General features: G+C 38.4%; 1 protein-coding gene across 1 annotated transcript in view; it reads right to left on the bottom strand.

Annotated features, from left to right (window-relative positions):
- The window catches only part of ZC2HC1A (zinc finger C2HC-type containing 1A), a 50,361-nt gene extending 32,059 nt beyond the window's left edge, over positions 1-18,302 (bottom strand). The window contains exons 1-3 of the mRNA XM_040261987.1: positions 18,191-18,302; positions 3,912-3,985; positions 1,746-1,862 (exon numbers count right to left, since the gene is read on the bottom strand). Of these exons, the coding sequence (XP_040117921.1) occupies positions 1,746-1,862; positions 3,912-3,985; positions 18,191-18,206 (207 nt within the window). The 5' untranslated portion in view covers positions 18,207-18,302. The remainder of the gene's footprint in view (positions 1-1,745; positions 1,863-3,911; positions 3,986-18,190) is intronic.
- Between the last annotated feature and the right edge of the window lie 3,778 nt (positions 18,303-22,080).

Here is a 22,080-nt window from a genome sequence, read left to right as displayed (position 1 = left end):
CCGTGTATAACTATCTACCATGTGTGAACAGAGAGCTAGCGGGAAGCCGTGTATAACTACCACATGTGAACAGAGAGCTGGAGGGAAGCCGTGTATAACTATCTACCATGTGTGAACAGAGAGCTAGCAGGAAGCCGTGTATAACTATCTACCATGTGTGACACAGAGAGCTAGCGGGAAGCCGTGTACGACACAGGGCGCCCAGCCCTGTGGGTAGGCAAGGCTCTAGAGTGAGGGGAGATACACACACAGACACAGACACTATGCCTGATTCATGCTGTTGTATGGCGGAAACCAACACAACATTGTAAAGCAACTGTCCTCCAATTAAAAAAACAAAATTACTGAGAGATCACCATGGATAAACTTAATGTAATTCCCTTAATAATTCCACAAGATAGATAACTACTATCACCATTTTACAGAAAACAGAAGTATAGATTAAGAAACTCGCCCATTACAACAGAGAAGCGGAGCCAGGGGTAAATCCAGGCAGTCTGACTGTTGAGCCAGCTTTCAAACTCACTACTTTATACTGCCTCCAAAGATTTAATTAGTTTACGTAGGCTAATTAAAGTTAACATAATCACATACCTAGCAGGTTACCACAGAAAACTAAATAATGTATGCACCTTGTCCAAGCTTCTCCAGCCTCCCCTTAAATATTCATAGACTGAAAAACAAAGATGAACTGACTTCTTTTTTATTATCAGAGGACTTTACTGCTGCTGCTACTACTAAGTCACTTCAGTCGTGTCCAACTCTGTGTGACCCCATAGACGGCAGCCCACCAGGCTCCCCCGTCCCTGGGATTCTCCAGGCAAGAACACTGGAATGGGTTGCCATTTCCTTCTCCAATGCATGAAAGTGAAAAGTGAAAGTGAAGTCGCTCAGTCATGTCTGACTCTGAGCGACCCCATGGACTGCAGCCTACCAAGCTCCTCCATCCATGGGATTTTCCAGGCAAGAGTACTGGAGTGGGGTGCCATTGCCTTCTCCGATCAAAGGACTTTACTAGTATGATTAACTGCCCCAGAGGAAAACGCTTTCCTGTATCACCGGGAAAAGCTATTACGACTGAAAACAGTTTATTTCAAAAACATATAAATCAGGCACTCAAATTTTGACTACTGCACTAAAATGAGTCTCTAAAAATATGTCAAAGTATTTATGTGATTTATTCTTAGCAAATAAAATATCATGACAGGTGGTATTAAGGTGAGATAGCTAGCATAGGAGATTTCTTGCTTGGTTTCAAAGAAGAAAGTAAGCTAACAGTGGTCAATTTGTAGACAATTGAGCAATGGATAAAACTTCTCCCCAGAAGGCATACTAAGATCACAAATGCTGAAAAATCAATCAAGATAATACTTATTAGGCTAAAGCATTTGTAACTAACAGCTTTCCTTTTGTATACTATGTGGATTACACTACTAGTAACAGAGACATAAACTATCGCCAAAGTAATGAACAATGAGTTACAAAGAACATGTGAAGACTTTTCAATTATTTTCAGCCTATAGCTCAGGAACTGACTCTCCAAGGCTACGAAAACCTCACTGTAGTTGGACAGTACTTTGGTCTCCCTTTTGCTGAAATTCAAAATAAGCAAGTTTATGATAATGTCTAAACTGAGAACATGACACAGAATTCTGCTTACTCTTCAATCTTAGCATAACAGATAATTATTTTTTTCATTACACATGGCAGCAAGGTTTATACTATTCAAAAGGTCATAGAATTACCCTAGGTTTAAGAGGTTTTACTGTTGGAATATCAGTTCCTTCAGCTCTTTGTCTGCTTGAATCAAAAGTCTTCCGTTTTTTAGTGGCAGTTTTCTGGCAAATAGGTCCGTGTTTTTTCTGTTCAAATAAAGAAATACAACATATCATTATCTTTTCTACAAAAAGACTATAAAATTTTAATTGTCATTAGAGACCAGTTTAAAACCTGAAGATAAATAATAATAAAGCCTAAATAAAACATTGCTTGCTTTAACTAAATAGCTAAATATATATATATATATATATATATATAAACATGCTACAAGTTATCTTTCTCACAACAAGAAAATATAAACATTTTCCCAAAATTGTATTGCCAGTTATTTAACATTCTCCTGGTTTTCGTACTGCTAAGAACATGGAAGCTAATGCATGTAAGACACAGCTATTTAAGTGGGGGCAAAAAAGTTATCTTTATTATTAAATACCTGAAAATAGATACTAGAAAAAGGAATGTAAATGGAAAATGTTTTAGCAATAGGATTACAAAAGCTAACATAACAATAGTAGTTTGGATTGCTCTCCTCAAGCTCACATAATAGGAGTTTGTTACGACAGCACAGGACAAGGTGGTCATGTTCTGTCTTTCCTCCACAATCATCTCCACCCCCTTTCTGGAACTCACCAAGGATTTTTCTTGTGCTATGTAGTGTTCCATTCCTATATTTCTTCTGTATGTGTAATTTTTAAAAAATATGGTTTCCAACTCATTTAAAGCCATTAGAATAGAAGCTCTCTTAATTGATCTCAAATTAACTGGATAAATAATAGTTCTCCTTCCCCTAAATAAAACACGTTGACTAACAACACAGAGTATTCTAAATGCACTTTTTTCTTTTCTGTTTTGATAAACAATGAACAAGTTGGAAATATTAAGCTTTATCTAGGAAAACAGGAAACAGAACTATTTGATTCCATGTTATAGAGCTTCTAATATTTTCAAACAAAATCAATACTCAATTGTTTTACATACTTGTAAAACATACTTGTTTTCAGATTTCATTCTGACAAACGCAATAATTATAACTATTAGAACAAAATTTCTTATATATTAAAAAAAAAGCATGTTAACAGGCAACTTTCTAGAAATGGCTGTCCTCATACTGAGTAGCATATAACAAAAGACTGTAGCACCTACTCCAAAAAGTGATATATTATACAAACTGACAGTGATTATTTAAATATTAAATAAATGAGAGCCAAAAAAGATATACCCCCGTGTGAAAACTCAGCTTAAAGTTTTGAAAATGGTTTGAAAAACAGTGAATCAATGACAACAAAAAGTGACTTAACTAAGTACGGGCAAGAAAGGATTAAAAAGCTGTTAATATTTAAGAGAAGTCTGTAGTCAGGTGGCCATTTTGGATGATTAATTCCTTCTCACTGCTTTAAAGAAAAACTGGAAACAGTAAGGATATAAAATAAAATGTGACAAAACTCTAAACAGCAGAGCCATACTCAAAGAAAAATCTTTATTCTAAATGAAAATATTCACAAATACCTATTTATATTCAAAGTTAAACCAGAATATATGATATATTGATTTTTTCTTATTCTCTATTTAGCTAGATATTTTAATGTTAATGTAAGATGTGCTTCTATTTGTATTTGCATACAAATGTATTTGCATTCTAAGGAATGCATAATGTATTTTAGGAAGTTTTCATTAAAATACTTTTTCTTTGGAATATTTCAAACATACATAAGAACTGATAAAATAGTATAATTAGCTCCATTTACTGATCCCCTGCCTCAAAAACTACCAACATTTAAACAATCTTATTTCATTGATCTCAAGCCCCAGCTTTTTTTCCTGAGGCTTAAAGCAAATCCAAAACATCATATCCTTCTGCTTCTTTAAATACATTATTTTTAAGAGTATTTCTGAGAGTATTTTGTTTTGGTTTCATCAACAGCCACACAAGGGAAGGAATACTTTAATACCCTATCAGAGGAATTTAAAAAACCAATCTCTGAAGCAAAGAGAGTATTCTGCAAGAACGAATAGATGGAACTGGTAATCTTAAGGAAAGAACGTTAGCCAGTATCTCTTTATGTATCTTGCCACTGTTCTGAAGTATTAAACCACTAAAGCTCTATCAAATGCCAAAGGAAAAAGGTACTCACCAATGCCACTGGAAAGAATGTTCTTCCACAAATTTTGCAAGGTAACAATTCTCCAACTTGGACACTTCCATTTTCTAGAACAGAGGAGAATATAGTCAAAATATTCAATGGCTCTTATTGTTAAACATCTAAATTTTAGACTTTACTTAATTTCATATACAAGTGGTCTGTTGCTGCTGCTGCTAAGTCACTTTCGAAAAACAGTTGTGTCCAACTCTGTACGACCCCACAGACAGCAGCCCACCAGGCTCCTCTGTCCCTGGGATTCTCCAGGCAAGAATACTGGAGTGGGCTACCATTTCCTTCTCCAATGCATGCATGCAAAGTTGCTTCAGTCGTGTCTGACTCTGTGCAACCCTATGGACAGCAGCCCACCAGGCTCCTCTGTCCACAGGATTCTCTAGGCAAGAATACTGGAGTGGGTTACCAATTCCTTCTCCAATATAAGTGGTCAGTTCTTGTGAAAATGTCCTTTGTTACTTTGAAAAAAGCAAATTTACCAATTAAAATGCACAAGACTTAAAGTTATCAGTGGTCAAAAGGCAAATGGCGAACACAGAATTTATAATTTAAAAAGAAACAAACCGATCCTGCTGAAACTGGTTTTGTTCTACTTTAACCAAATCAATTTGTCATAGTCTCTTAATTAATTACAGGCTGTCTCTACTGTAAATTACCGAAGTTTAAAAACAAAATTTATCTGAAGATTAATATATATTACTTATCTTCAAAGCATTAAAAAAAATAACATTGGTGTCTACAGTGGGATAGAGAAGATGAGTAGGAAAATCCTGAGTTTACCTTTTTCTGTGAGTACAACAAAATTTCAACTATTTACAAAGCAGCTATCATGAGAACCCGAAGACTAGTAGAAACAGTCTTCCACAACTAAAGATAAAAGAACGAACTAAAATGAGATGAGCAGGAGAGGTGGGGACATGGTGCAGTCCAGACCCACACCCTCAGGTAGACTACCCACCAACACACGAATAATCACAACTGCAGAGGTTCTCCCCAGGAAGCAAGGGGTCCAAGCCCCACACTGGACTCCTCAATCCAGAGAGCCCTGCAATGGGGAGATGAGAGCCAAGAATGTTTAGCTTTGAAGGCTGAGGGGTAACTTTCAAGGGACCTGAGGGCTGTAGGAAACAGAGGCTCCATTGTTAAAGGACTCACACAAAATTTGCATGCTCCAAAACACAGGGCAGAAGCAGTCATTTTAAACTGTCTTGGGCAGGCACACTGCTCATCTTGGAGAGCCTCCCAGAGAGAACCAGGCAATCGGGACTCAGTGGCAACCATATTTTACAGCTCCCTCTACCAGGAAGAATGCTAATGCCAGCAAGAAACATTACGCAGTCCTACCTCTAGCTTATTAGTGCCAGGACCCAGACCTGCCCACCTGTTACAGTGTGTTACAGTCCCAGGGACCCACAGGCCAAGCAGCTAACTTCAGGGACACAGCTTCACCCAACAGCAGGCTGACAGAGACCACCAGGCACCTTGATTCCCCCAGCCTACCACGGACCCAGCCCTATCACCAGAGAACCCAAGACCCAGTTGCACCCACCAGAAGTCTGGCACTTACTCCAGGACCTGGCCTGACCCACCAATGGGCAGGCATCAGCCACTGGACGCCCTTGGCCCCAAAGCTGCAGATCTGTGGGCTGACACCATCTGTGAAAACCCTTCAGCCAGCCACATCAGGATCTACCCAGCTCTGCCCACCAGTGGACCAGCACTAGCCTTGTAAGCCCAGGCTACAGCCACCTCATAACCTGGGCCTACCACCAGCGGCAGTCAGCATCCACAAAGGCCAAGCCTAGCAATCAACTGGAACAGGGACCATCAGTGCCAACTAGACCACTCATAGCAATCAGCCCACCATATCAGAAGGGCCTATGAGGCCACATAGGGGGCACTCCCGAAACATAAGGCTCTGGTGACCAGAGTAGTGAGCTGCTGGGAGGCACAGAACCTTTCCTACAAAAGACCACTCCAACAAGACCAAGAAATGTAACCAACCTACCAAATAAATAGAAATAAAAACAGTGAGTTAGGCAAAATGAGGAGACAGAGGAATATGTTTCAAACAAAGAAGGAAGATAAAACACCAGAAGAACTAAGGGAAGTGGTGCTAAGGAATCCACCCAGTGAAGAGTTTAACATAACAATCACAAAAATGCTCAAAGAATTTGGGAGAAGAACGGCAAAACACAGTGAGAAGTTTCAAAAGGAGTTAGAAAATACAAAGAAGAATGAAACAGAGCTGAAGACTGCAATTAAGTGAAATAAAAAACATACTGGAAGGAATCAACAGTAGATTAAGATGATATAGAGGACTGGAACAGCAAGATGAGAGACAGTAGTAGAAATCACTCAAGCTGAACAGAAAGAATTTAAAAAATGAGGACACTTTAAGATACTTTTGAGACAACATCAGGCACACTAACATTTGCATTATGGGAGTTCAAAAAGAAGAAGTGAGCTGCAGAGAACATATTAGAAGACAAGATGGCTGAAAACTTTCCTAACCTGGGAAGGGAAACAGTCATCCAGGTTCAAGAGGCACAGAGAGGAGCCTCAAACAGAATCTACCCAAGTGGACCACACCAAAAAACAGTGTAATTATATTGCTAAAATTAAAGACAGAGAACCAAGAGCAGCAAGAGAAAAGTAAACAGTTACATACATGGGAATGTACATAAGATCATAAGTTGACTTTTCAGTAGAAATCTTGCAAAACAGAAGGGAATGTCATGATACATTTAAAATGATGAAAGGAAAAAAAAATCTACAACCAAAAATACTCTACTCAGCAAAGCTATCATTCAGGTTTGCACAAAGATAAAAAGGTTTCCAGACAAGCAAAAGCTAAAAGGTTCAGTACCATGAAACTAGCTCCACAAGAAATGAAAATGGACTTCTCTAACCAAAAAACAAAAAGCCTCACCTAAAAATATGAAAGTTAGGGAAGGAAAAATCTCACTGGTAAAAGCAAATACACTGTAAAGGTGGCAGACCAACCACTAATAAAGCCAGTAGAAAGATTAAAAGATAGAATTAGTAATATCGTCCATAGACAGAATAAGCAAGCTGAGAAATATAAAAATCAAATGATCTAGAATATGATATCAAAAACATTTAACATAGAAGGGGAATAAAAAGGCAGGACTGTTAAAATACATTCAAACTAAAGAGGATATCACATCAACTTAAAACAGCCATAGACAGATTGCTATCGAAAGCACAAACTAAAAAATCTATAACAGACACAAACACAAAAAAACTGAAAGGAATCTAAACATAATACTAAAGTTATCAAATCACAAGGAAAGAGAGCCAAAGAAGAAAACAAGAATAACAAAAACAAAACTACAAAATAAACCTGAAAACAATTTCAAAAATGTCAATGAATACATACCTATCAACAATTACTTTAAACATATATAGACATAGAGTGCTATAATCAAAAGACACAGAGCAGCTCAATGGAAACAAAAACAAGACCTTGTATATGCTACTCAAGAGACTCAATCAAGATCTAAAGGAAAACATAGACTGAAAGTGAAGGGATGGACAAAGGTATTCCACACAGAGAAATTTATAAAAAAACCTAAGTAGTAGACTCATATCAGACAAAACAGACCTTAAACCACTGTCTTTAACAAAAGACAAAGTAGGACATTACCTAATAAAGAGATCAATCCAAGAAGCTATAACAATTGTAAATATAAATGCACTCAACAGATACATCTAAATGCATAAAGTAAATATTAACAAACAAACAAAAAAGAAATGGACAATAACAGTAGGGGACTTAAACACCCCACCTACATCAATGAACATATCATTCAGAGAGAAAATTTATAAGGAAACACTGGCCTTAAACCAAATGGTCTTAACGTATATAGAATATTACATCCAAAAGCATCAGAATATACATCTTTTCAAGTGCACATGGAACATTCACAAACCATATAACAAGTGGTTGTTTTGTCGTAGACAAGACTCCATGAATTTAAGAAGACTGAAATCAGATCAAGAAACTTCATGCTGAGACCAGGAATCAACTACAAGGGAAAAAACTGTCCAAAAAACCCACAAATATATAGAAAAAACTGCACAAATATATAGAACTAAACAACTAATGGATCACTGAAAAAATCCCAAAGTAAAAAATATCTGGAGACGAAATCAAAAAACACAATGATCCATAATTTATAGTTGCAGCAAAAGCAGTTCTAAGATGGAAGTTTATAGCAATACAAACCTATCTCAGGAAAAATCTCAAATAAACAACCTAATCTTACACCTAAAGGAACTAGAGAAAGAAAAACAAAACTCAAAAATTAGCTGAAAAGAAATCATAAAGAAAATAGAACTAAATAAAATAGAGACTAAAAATGATTTAAAAAATCAATTAAAATACAAGCTGGTTCTTTTAAAAGATAAAAAATATTGATAAAACTTCAGCAAGTCTCATCAAGAAAAAAAGAGGGCTCAAATTAAAAAAAAATTAGAAAGCGAAGTGGAGACGTTATACTTAACACCATGGAAAAACAAATGATAAGAGATTACCATGAACAATTTAAATGCCAATAAAATGGATAACTTAGAATATATGGACAAATACAATATCCCAAGACTGAATCAGTGTTCATACTGAAATCTTGTCACCTGTGACAAAATGGATGAGCCTAGAGGGTACTATGCTAAGTAAAATAAGATAAAGACAAATTCTATATACTTTCACTTACATGTAGAATCTAAAAAACAAAACAAATGAACAAACTTACAAAACAAGCATAGTCATAGACACAAGGAACAAACAGATGGTTTCGGGGGTGGAAGGCGGTGAGGGGGGACAGGAACTAGGTGAGAGATATTAAAGCATACAAACTCTAAGTTACAAAATAAATCAGTCATGGTATGAAATGTATAGCATGGGAAACATGGTAATACTGTAATATCTTGCATGACAGATATTAACTAATGTCTTGCATGACAGATGGTAGCTAAACTTACCATGGTGATCATATTGAAATGTAGAGAAGCATCAAATCACTATACTCTGCACCAGGAACATAAATAGTTTATAGTCTTTATACTTCCCAGTACTTTATACTTCCCAATAATTTATACTTCCCAAACAAACTCACAGAACAAGAGATCAGATCCGTGGTTACCAGAACTGAGGACGAAGGAAGATGGGAAAGTACCAATTTCCAGTTATAAGTAGGTACTAGGGATGTAATGGACAATATGATAAAGATAATTAACTGTTCTATATTGTATACGAAAGTTAAGAGATTGGATCCTGGGAGTTTCTCATCAGAAGAAAAAAAAATTTGTTCTTTTCCTTTCATTTTGTATCTGTGTAAGATGAGAGATGTTCACTAAATTTACTGTGGTAATCATTTTATAATGTATAGAAGTCAAATCATTACCCTGTATCCCTTACACAGTGCTCTATGTCAATTACATATACAAAACTGGAAGGAAAATAAGATAAAAACAGATGCTACAATTTGGATGATGAAGCCATTCTGCGGATGGATAGTGACGACGGCTGCACAGCAATGTGAATGTACTTAATACAACTGAATTGTACACTTAAAAATGGTTAAAACTGTAAATTTTATGTTATGTCTATTTTTTCACAATATAATGGTTTTAAACTTAAAAAAAAAAGGAAGAAATGAAGAAATAATACTGGAGATTAATGAGGTAGCTTCCTAATATGATTAGGGAGTCTCAAATAAAAAGAATGTTGTCCCCACCAACCACAGAAGTATTATGCTTTAAGGAAAAGATCACCTAGTTACTATGCATTATGTGAATTGTTGATTTTTTCATACACATAATATTAAGATTCACTGGACCAGCAGATTGAGATAATCTGACATTAATGAATCTGACACAATTCATTAAATAAAGAAGTTTCTGCAATTTTCACAAAATCAAGTTATCATAATGCATCTTTCATTTACTTTCACATAACAAATTTCATCATACATACACATACAAACTCACTGCATTCCTCGGGATCTACATAACTAAGTCAATTTGTCATTTTATTTTCTAGCCAAATACCACACCTAAATTTACTTCTATACCTGCAATTTTCATTAAAATGACAAACATAGTATCCTTATCATATTTTCTACTGAATACATTGGCAAAGGAATACATCAAGGCTGTATACTATCACCATGTTTATTTAACTTATATGCAGAGTACATCATGAGAAACACAGGCTGGAAGAAGCACAAGCTGGAATCAAGATTGCTGGGAGAAATATCAATAACCTCAAATACACAGATGACACCACCCTTATGGCAGAAAGCGACGAATAACTAAAGAGCCTCTTGATGAAACTGAAAGAGGAGAGTGCAAAAGCTGGGTTAAAACTCAACATTCAAAAAACTAAGATCATGGCATCTGGTCCCATCACTTCATGGCAGATGGGCAAACAATGGAAACAGTGACAGACTTTATTTTGGGTTGCTCCAAAATACTGCAGATGGTGACTACAGCCATGAAATTAAAAGATGCTTGCTCCTTGGAAGAAAAGCTATGACCAACCTAGACAGCTTATTAAAAAGCAGAGACATTACTTTGCCAACAAAGGTCCATCTAGTCAAAACTATGGTTTTCCCAGTTGTCATGTATGTATGTGAGAGTTGGACCATAAACAAAGCTGAATGCTGAAGAACTGATGCTTTTGAACTGTGGTGTTGGAGAAGACTCTTGAGATTCCCTGGGACAGCAAGGAAATCAAACCAGTCAATCATAAAGGAAATCTGTCCTGAATATTCATTGGAAGGACTGATGCTGAAGCTGAAACTCCAATACTCTGGCCACGTGATGCAAAAAACTGACTCACTGGAAAAAAACCCTGATGCTGGGAAAGACTGAACGCGGGAGAAGAAGGGGACGATAGAGGATAAGACAGTTGGATGGCATCACCAAGTTGATGGACGTGAGTTTGAGCAAGCTCCAAGAGCTGGTGATGGACAGGGAAGCCTGGTGTGCCGCAGTCCATGGGGTCACAAAGAGTCAGACATGACTGAGAGACTGAACTGAACTGATTTTACTGATGGTTAGAACTGTTTTACCAGAAACCCATTATCTTTCAGAAGTGACAAACTCATGATCAAAGTACAGTTATTGACTTCATATATACGTTGTTGCAAGGCATTTATTGAGTCCACAGAAAACTTATTAGGAGAATCAAAACAGACATTGGTGGGAACACAATCAAACAGTAACAGAAGAATGCTTTATTCTTGCATACTTCAGGTGTTCCTCTGCCCTATTTCAGTGGCAGAGAATGACTATTTGTCATGTCAGATGGAAGTCAATGCCTGGACAGTGGCAGTTAAGCTGTGAACAGTACAAAAGCATAGCTAAGCTTTGCCTGATTTGTCCTTTCCAATAACAAAGACTAGGTTATTTAGGGAGATCAAAGCAATTTCATTTATCTGGATCACTTAATTCCATTAATTATCCAGAAAGCTGAGGCAGTTGCTGGCAGCTGAATCCATTAGATACATGAAGATTAGAATGTCTTCATAATGACTGTCAAAGTGATACCATATACTACTTGCCTATTTATAGTTTTCATGTCTTCCTTCAAATTCCAAACAATGATTTAAAAATGTATCAATATAAAATGCTGAATAGTACCAAGTGTTACTTGCTTCAAAGTACATTTTAGTATTTCCTTGTTAAATAGATAACAAAGCAAAATCTTTTGAAAATTAACTGTTGAGAAAAATCAGTTAACACATGGAAATAATGTGAATGCCTACTTGAGTCCCTACCAATTGCCAAGCATGTACCAAGCAATGGTGACACAAGGGTAGAGATATACAATCACTGCTTGATAAAGCCAACAGTCTACATGATTTACTTCTTTGGTTCTATATCTAAGAACCAAATCCTCTTCTTTTTTTTAAATACAAAAGCTTAAAACTTAATATAACAGCAACAAGAATACTACCATAAAATCAACTCCTGGGATTAACTCCTACAAGTCATCAAACATGTTCAAATTGTATTTAAAGAAAAAGAAAATTATTATCACCAAAGGCATAAAAAAGAGAAAATAGCATTACAGAGAAAACATTTTAAATTATTTCCAAAAACAAGAAAAAATTAAAAGTCATTATGTTATTCAAAATAAATATATATATAAATTTAGTTTTCTCTTATATAGCATAGCCCTATAATCCACAAAATATGTCACGTGTGTTGGCATCAACATCCCCTGGAAAGAATGTCTACCAACAGGTCATGATAAGCAGCTTAGGCTTTTAGTCACAAAGCCACAGTTTGTCCTAATGGCAATGTTCTAATATTCTTTACAATAGAAAAGGCACTGGAATTTGTCTCATATTATCTAAGTCAAGTCTCAGCTCTGTCACTTAGAACTATGACTTGCTGGGCAAGATATGAAACCTCTCTAAGGTTCACATTCCTCTTGCATAAAATAAGGATATTAGATTAAATGACCTAGGAGCACCCCTTCTAACTCTAATACACCATAATAAATATAGCATATTTATCAGCTCATCCTAGATTTCAGTATTTCACAGTCACCCTTAACCTACTCAGCACACAGTCTTCACCCTTCATTCACTTTAGTGACCTGCACTCCAGCAAAAACCACCACTGCTAAGACACCTTAGAAAGCTCCATCTCTGGACTCTTGAAATACACAAGCACTCTAACTACAGACTTCTACAATCAACCTCTCGGTCACTTTCTTGATCTCAGAGTGACTTGCATTTTCCTGATAACCCATTCCTGGTTGTACTTCCATTCCTATCCATTCTGAACTTGACCAGTCATTTCCACTACTTCTACTAATCACCCTCAAATCCTTTGCTTATGGTTAAATGTCTGGAAAATGCTAGATTAAACAAACAGGTTTTCTTAGAGTAGAACTTCCTCAGTCTTAAGAGAGAGAGATTTAGTATGCGTTATTTCCCCAACAGAAATCCTTTCTGTACCTAAAAGTTATTTAGGACCAATATCCTGAGGAGCATATTTTTTGAAACACCAGCTTACATTTTCTGACTAACTCTTCTCTACCTTTCATTCACTCTCAATCTGAAATACAGGCAAGCTTTATCAGGACTAAACGCTGTATTAAAATAGACACATATGTTGATTCAACAAGTACTTACTGAGCACCTACCATGAGACAGGAACTGTTCTAGGAATTAGGCAAACAGGAATGAAATTAGGTATGAAATGGATGAAAACAGGATGAAATATGAAAACAGGGATGAAATTAGGCAAACAAGATGAATCAAAGACCCTGATCTTAACAAGCTTCTACTCTTTGGGGGGCGGGGGGGGGGAATCACTTTTTTTCACTACCTGACATTTTATATATTTACCTGCTTATATGGGCTTCTTTAGTGGTTCAGATGGTAAAGAATCGCCTGCAATGTGGGAGACTCAGGTTCCATTCCTGGGTCAGAAAGATCCCCTGGAGAAGGGAATGGCAACCCACTCCAGTATTCTTGCCTGGAGAATCCCAAGAACAGAGAAGCCTGGCAGGCTACAGTCTATGAGGTCGCAAAGAGTCAGACACGACTGAGCTAATAACACCGTTTATAAAAGGTTTTTTAGTGAAAAGCACAGTGCAACGACAGAAAACAGAACAGAGCAAGGAGAGAGAAGATGGTCATAATACTATGTGTGTGTCTGGGAAGTAGATACCATCAGGTAAAGTTTCTTCAATTAGGAGACAAAGACCTTAAGAAACCGAAGCAACTGATTACCATTAATCTATTAATTGTCAAATTGAAATGCCTCTTGAATCCTCACCTTACTGGACCTTCCTATATCATGAGACACTGCTGACCAATCCCTTCTACCTTTAAAGCCCTTTCTCTCTTGGCTTCAGTGATCTTTCTTTCTCCTAAGCCCAAGTGTTTCGGATTTCACAAGCCAGCAGGGTTGCACCTGGTTAGTACTTAGGTCTCTAAGAACACCAAGTGCTACAGGCTTTTTCCAGCATACTCAGTAAATATTCATTCTGCCCCTTTTCCCTTTCTCAACAATTTTTAAGCCTTTTTAAAGACTGCCCCCTCCTCTAGTTTCCTTTCCTGCTCAACCTTAAAGCATCAGTTCCCCCCAAGTTTTTTTTTTTCTTCATTTTGTTAAATATAGCTTCGCTTAGCAAACATACCTATTTTCTGTCACTAATAAGCTGATGACTACTAAAAACTCCAGACAGACATTTATAGGCAGCTATAAAACTTTTCCACCAGATATGCCCTGAGTACCATACAAATACAACATTTCTAAAGCCAAAATCATTACCTCATCTTCCAAATTTGTCCTTCTCTTGGTTAAAGATAGTATTAAGTCTTAATCCAAGCTACAAAACTGCTTTATCCTTGATTCCTCTTCCTCCCACATCCAGCAGTTCTATTTCATCTCTCCATCACAGAAATGTCTTCTATACCTATCTCCCCTCTTTAATTTCTGCTGCTTTTGCCTTAGTTCAAATCTTTATCACATATACACGTTTCCAGCCTCTCCCTTCTCCAATCTATTCTGCTGCCCCAATTATCTAGTGAGACTGCCCACAACCCCTTCCAAGTCTGCTATGTTTTACCTACACCGAACTACTCTTAAGGTTCTAACATACTTCCTGGGAATTTTATCCATCCAATAAACAAGCACTAAAGGGGGCCTCCTATGTACTAGGCAGTTTGCCAAATGCTTAATATATGTTACATCATTTAATACTTAATATAGTTCGGGTAGATTGGAGTGTATTAGCTCCAAAGCTAAAAAGAAACAAAGCAAGGATCCAAGCACAGATCTGTCCAATACACTGGCTATTAAAATAATATGGCATCTAAGTCAGTACCAAAAAAAGAATGAATCAAGATAAATTAGTAAAGATGATGAATTAATTATCAGTTAAACCAGTGCTTAGATTAGGGAAAAACAAACAAAAACCCCTAAAGGGACAGCGTGGCTTTCTTCAACTATATCAAGAGCTACATTAGAAAAGAGCAATCAAACTTTAATCAAGTTTTAGAGGGCAATACTCTAAGCCCTACTAATTTTAGCAGTCCAAAAGAGGACTTGACAGGAAGATCTGTCACAATTGTTGATAATGACTTATCAACATATTATGAAAGGAGTGACAATACATATGGATAAAACCTGCTTAGGGTTTGTCCTCTCTCCATTTTACAGATGAAAAGCTTAAGAGATTGAACTTTCCCAGGTCTAGAACTACTTTTATTGCCTTTAGACATACCTATAGTGCATGGTGGTGCTTTAGTTGCTAAGTTGTGTCCGACTCTTGCAATCCCATGGACGGTAGCCTGCCACACTCCTCTGTCCATGTAATTCTCCAAGTATGAATACTGGAGTGAGTAGCTGTCCCCTTCCCCATGGGATCTTCCCAATCCAGGGATCAAACCCAGGTCTCCTTCATTGCACTTGGATTCTTTACCATCTGAACCACCCTGGAAGCCCAAGAATACTGGAGTGGGTAGCCTATACCTTCTCCAAGGGATGTTCCCAACTCAGGGATCAGACTGGGGTCTTCTGCATTGCAGGCAGATTCTTTACTAGATGAGTTACCAGGGAAGCCCCAAGAGTATGATAATCTTCAATAAAATTTTTCAGGAGTCCATATATTTTCTGATTTTAAAATCAAGTTTAGTCTGCTAACTGGCTTCAATTAAAAACATGGGTTTAATTCCTTTTAATGCCAAGCTGTACTATATTTGCTTAATTACTATGGTAAAGAATCCTTCTGCAATGCAGGAGATGGGTTTGATCCCTGGGTCGGGAAGATCCCCTGGAGAAGGGAATGGCAATCCACTCCAATATTCTTGCCTGAAGAATTTCTTAGACAGAGGAGCCTGGCAGGTTACGGTCCATGGGGTCACAAAGAGTCAGACAAGTCTGAGCAACTAACCACACAAACATACATGGTATGTATTAAGCAAATTCTCAAAGATTTTCTACTGAAGACTGCAATATGAGGTTCATTAGACACCTTTGATATGCTGGATTTTAATTTCCAATAGGGAAAAACTCTATCTTTTACTGTACCAATGTATCACTGTTTATTAAACGAAGTCACAGAGGAATGAATAAATGAATTCCTCATTAAGACTCAAAGTTCTTCTTTATAAAGTGTGACCTAACAAGGGCTAAATTTTTAAAAGGAGGAGGAGAAAAAGAAAGGCACTAACTAACTTCAACAAAAGTCTCTGAGAGCTTTTATTTTATTAAACATTTTCATTACCATTTGAAATTACCAATATTCAACTGTTTTGCCCTAGAAAAAGGATAACTTCATATACTGTAACCTAATTCATTACAATTAACACACCATAACATTGTTAATGATAGCAATTTTGTTTTAAAAAAATTAAATGAGTAAAGAAGTACCGTTTAACATGAAACATCACAAGTTGAGCCCCTAAAACATACCCATGATAACATAATATATTACAGCAGAATTCATGTTTTTCTTCATCCATGTAATTGAGTATCATAATAGGTTTTCATTGTATTTTAAAAGCATTCTTGGTAAGATTTCAAAAGTAATGTCAGCACTGCTAAAACATAAGATTCACTAAAATGTACGCTCAATGAGAAGAGCGCTTTGACTTTTTATTTTTTTCCTGTATCCCCAGGGCCTCTCATGGACAAAGTCATTTATCTAACAAATATTTATTGAACACCTACTTTGTGTCAGACATTGTTTTAGATGCTTAGCATAAATAAATGAAAAGTCAGATGAAGATCTTTGCCTCAATTACAAATGCTAAATAATAGAAAAATAAAGCTTCAGAAAAACCATTCTAAAGCACTGTATGTGTATTAAAATAACTTCATGAGAAATGCAGGACCCATGATCCTATGCTAAAATACCATCATATGTTTGAAAATTCATTAAAAAAATAATAAGCTGTCTCCAGGAGTTCTCTAAACAAAAACACCCTGAGTAAGGAATAGCATTACAATTCCTACTTCATGGAAACTTTTGAGTGATCTGCCTAAAATAAACTAAATAAGCAAAGAACAAGAACTTCATTTGTTATAGTACACTGCAGCTGCACACAAACAGAAAATCATCACAGCTCTCGATTATCTATCATCCTCAAGGTGGTTAGTATGAGAGCATCACCTAGGAGCAAAAGCATGAAATAATATCATATTCATTACTGCATTTGCTTTTTGGTGAGACTAGGTCACTGCAGAAAGTTATCAGTTATTACTTTTCTTTTCATAACACAATTTACTCTCCAGCATACAACAATACACAGGGCTCAATGCCTCTGTTTATTAATTCCACCTGAATCTACGTAAATTAAGAGGAGGAAAAAAAGCTAAATCATTGCAACAGTATCCCTCCGTTCTGTTAGGGTTATTCTTCATTAGAAGGATTAAGCACAATTTGAAAAGGAATCTTGAAACCGCTGTTGCTGATGCTGTTTTCTTTTTTCCTTTGTTGTCTTTAAGAGAATGCGGTATTACACAGGATAACATAGGTAAAGAGAACAGAGAAGTGAAAGAATTGGGAACAAAGCAAGATTGGGAGTCCTGGTACAGCACAAAGATAAACCCAAAGATAAAGAATCAATGCTGGCTTTTCCTTACAGAGTCCTCGTGAATAAACCCTTAAACCCTTCTGTTAACCTATTGTCCCGGCTCTAAAACTGCCAGTGACACTACCTCGGGAGATGCTCTCGGCACTCTTCCCACAAAAGATGCTGCAGAAATGGAAAAACGGTTACCTAGGGAAACCAAGGAAAGTGGCCAAGGAAAGTATCAGCAGCTCAAGGCTGGAGACACACCCCGGGGCTCCAGCAAAAGCTGGCGGTGGGGAGGCGGCAGACATGAATGGAGAGTCCACTTTGCAAGGAAAATACCATTTGGTCAGAGGCTGTTATTACCAATAGGACACTCAGGTAGTGAGGCAGACCAGAAAATGGTAAGAAGGGATTTGCAGGCGTTTACGAGAGGCAGATCAGGCTTGTGGGGTAGGGCGGGAGAGCGCATCAGGTAAAAGCCGTTTGAGGAGGGGCAGCCTAAGGATCATTAGCTCGACCGTGTCTGCGGCTGCAGAGAGCCCGATCATCCCGGTCTCCGAAGGAGCAGCGGGGTCCACCGCTATGGAATCTGCCCTTGCCTCCCCGGTACCGAGGCCCAGGGCAGACCCTTTCCCCCGCCACCCCACCCTCAGGCGCCCCGCCCACATCCTTTCTTCTCCTCACCTTCCAGTCCCTCCATTGCGCCAACGCCCGGGGATCCGCCGGACTCCTCGAGCAGCACCCGCCACCGCCGCCGCCGCCGCCGCCCAGCTCCCGCTGTAGCAACCCGGCCGCACCTCCCACCTGCTAATATTCAGAGCTCCCATTGGTCCGGCGCGGGAGGGGCGGGGGTTTACGAAGGGACGGGGCCTCGAGGTGGCCCGCCTCCTGCCGCCGCTGCGCGGAGGCCGCCCAGCTCCACGCTTCAACGGCGGTTCTGCGGGTGAGCCTGCACCGCGCTGGACTGCGTTTTGCCGCCCGAAGGCGGGCTTTGTTCGACTCTCGCCTTGTTTTTCTCACGCCTTAGCCTTTTGTTTAGAATATCTCAGCACCTCAGGGTTCCCATCAGCAGTCCCTCAATCAAGTGCAGTTCTGAATTGCCATCTGTCCCTCTCTGAGGACTTGAAGCAAACACGCAAACAAACCCTGCGTCCTACACACTCTCGAGCAGCACCCTCTCCATTCCCCGCTGTGTAGTCACATTTCACCGGAGTGTATTTCCCTAGACTTTCTCTTCACACACGGTTATGTGAGTCTTAGGACCGTTTTCCTACAGAAATCGTACTTTCTATCTGGAATTCTGGAACTGAGATTTCTCTCGGCCTTCAGAAACAATTTCCTCAGCAGAAAAGCTTGGGCCGAAAATTAAAGTGAAACCCAGAGCTACCTTCCTCTTCGGCTACTTTCGGCCTTCCTGGGCCCCAGACTTGGAACTAAAGTAGTCGGTCGGCGCCCCAACTGAGGTGACATAAAACTACGTTTGATCAGGGAGTTTAGGGGGGAAGCTGTATATGACAGATGGAAGCCTGTTTCTGTCAAAAAACATCTTGGGATGAAGGTAACTGCAAAACTAGCTAAAACCTCTGCTTAACGATCTAACACATTTCCCCAGAACTAAATGTCTTTGAATTTTTGATTTAGATAAGCCGTCTCATTGGTTAACTCTAGTATACGTCTTGGCAATTTGTCAGTATTAGTGTAATTTCCGTAAAAAATCTTATATGAATTCTCCTATTACTCTGTTCAGTTGCAAAATGTTGACATCTAAGTTTGTCTGCTTATAAAAGTACCTAACTTACAACCCAAAAGCCTTTATGAAGCAAGAGTTCTATTCTCCATCCAAGAATGCCTTATAAATGAGTAATCTGAGCACTTGGGGCTTTCCAGGTGGTGCTAGTGGTAAAGAACCCAACTGCCAACCAGGAGACATAAGAAATTCTGATTCAATCCCTGGGTCTGGAAGATCTCTTGGAGGAGGGCACAGCAACCCACTCCAGTATTCATGCCTGGAGAATCCAATGGACAGAGGAGCCTGGCAGGCTACAGTCCATAGGGTGGTGTGGGGAAATTAACAAGATGGTGCCAGTTAGGCTCTCTCTCCCCATGTTCTCAGGGCCTTCTCACCCATGTTCTATAAACAATGGTTTTGCATGATTATGTTACAGCCAAAATCACATATAGCACTGCACATTTGCTTCAGGAGGTACTCACTTGGTCATGGGCTACGTTGTGTGGTGGGCCTGTGCGACCTTCACCATGAAAATTCTGGTTGCTGCTGCATTGGGGCTACATTGGAGAAACGTCATGGTTATGTTACATGAGGTTATGTTATGACTGTGTTATGGCTTCATTATGGTTATGTTGTGGCTGTTGCTATGGTGCTGCGTCAGTCAGGAGAGAGACTGTGATATGGCTACCGTGCCAGACAGGCGAGAATAAACCTGTCTGCAGGTCCTATGGCTCCTCGAGTCTCCCTCCAGCCTCAGCTGGCACCTTGCCTACCCTGGGTTCAGCAAACAGTGCAAACAGTGTGAACAGAGAGACAACCAGTGTTAGGAACAGGATCAGCAATACAGGTGGCAAAGAGTTGGGCACAACTGAAGCAACTTAGCACGCAGGCACGAACAAGCACCTGAGGACTACACCATCTCTTATTGGGAAGGTGATTTTAGTGTTTGAATGTGGTGCAGTCTATCTCTGATATGGACTCTTTGAGACATGCCTGTCTCAACTCCTCCTCTCCCCCTGGTTCTGCTCTGGTTTTTTGATTCCTCTGAGATTTGAGATCCTAGGCCTAACTGGCCATCCCACAGCCTTGCCTGCCACTTAGTCACCTTGGAAATGAGTGGGGAAAGGTCCTTTGGTGCTGCTAAGACTAAAGTTAGAATCAGGGAGGGGTGGGGGATGGGAGTGCTTTAAACAAGCACTAAAAAGGAAAAACCACCATTGGAAAAAAACCAAAATAGAGAAAAAACTTACTAACTTACTTTACAAATCACAAGTTCTTGAACTGAAGTCAAGTCACAAATGGAATTGGCTGATACACACCCTATTGGGTGTAACTGCTACAGTAACAACAACTGCTACAGTAAAAACAATAATAATGATAATAGTAATGATTTTGAAAAATTATGTCAGGCATGTTTTAGGTCCTTTTCATATAGGCACTTATCTAATCTTCAAAACAACTCTACAAAGTAGATATAATTTTCATCTTTTAGAATTAAATTTTGAATTTCTAGAAGTCTCAGAGATTAAATTTTTGCTAATATTTATGCTCTTAGTGAATGGTGAAAGTGAAAATTGCTCAGTCATGTCCAACTCTTTGTGACTCCATGGAATTCTCCAGACCAGAATACTAGAATGGGTAGCCATTGCTTTCTCCACCAGATCCTTCCGACCCAGAAATTGAACCAGGTTCTCCTGCATTGTAGGCAGATTCTTTACCAGCTGAGCTACATTAACTTGGATTTAAACTCTAGTCTGTCTGATTCCACCTGTAATGGATGATTTCATATGACTACTCACTTCTTCCTCATCTTGCTTTCTAATTACCTTAAATGTAATTTCAGATAATTCAGATTGGTTATTCAAAGTGTATTTGTGTAGGCATAGCTACTGTGAATCTTAACTCTCTAAAACGTGCCTGCCAATCTTTAGGAGTAATGTTCTCTCAACACTCTTATCTACCGTGGCTTCTTCAGCTTTCCCTGGTCCTGACCCCTGGGTGAAAAAGACAATTTCTTATCCTCCTTTCCTTCCTCTGCCTCCTACGTGCCTGGCCCAAAAATGTCTTTGGTCTTAATGCACTCTTCTGGCCTTTCTTTTTCTTGATCTTTTTCATTTAACAAATATTTGTTGAGTACCTACTATGTTTCAGGCCCATTTCATTTCAACCCAGTCATTAAAATGAACAATGCTCAGTTTTTCCTCTATGTTCCAAAACTTTTATCATTCATATTTTTTTATCTTGCCAGTGATCTTTTTAGCTAATGATAACATTCATAGAGGAGTGTGAATTAAAGGTCTTCCCATATCCCTATCATAAAAAAAAAGAAAACAAAGGTTCAGAGATGTTTACTGACTCTATCCAGATTACAAAACTACTAAGTAGCTGAAATAGATACTACACCCTTGTCTGATTACATCATATCCCTGATTCTTTCCCCTTCATATTACTTTCCCTTCAACCACCATTCCCTGGAGTCCATCCACATCTCATTTGCACCTTCCAAAGAGCTGAGCAAGCTACATAAATCTTCTTGTTTCAAAGCTCCAATTTCCTGTTGGATCTTACACAAGATCAATTTCTCTCTCAGAGATATCCCTTGGCCCTCATTCAAATCCTTTTCAGAATACAGCTGAATGAGATTCTGAATCTCAATTTATATACCCACTGTATATACCCTCATAAAAAATTATTTATACATTTAGGAACCATAACAAAAATCATAATTTTCATCAAAAACAAAAGGGATGTATTTTTTCTTAAAGGGAAGAAATGACTGAACAGTATTCTAGATTGAAGAACCATATTCTGAGTTAGCTCTTATTAGATTTATTTTTAGACTGAA

Source organism: Oryx dammah, unplaced genomic scaffold (genome assembly GCF_014754425.2).
Source record: "Oryx dammah isolate SB20612 unplaced genomic scaffold, SCBI_Odam_1.1 HiC_scaffold_19, whole genome shotgun sequence".
In the NCBI taxonomy this organism is placed as follows: Eukaryota; Metazoa; Chordata; class Mammalia; order Artiodactyla; family Bovidae; genus Oryx; species Oryx dammah.
The sequence above is the reverse complement of the archived record's forward strand: the minus strand, read 5'-3'. Positions and strand labels throughout refer to the sequence as shown.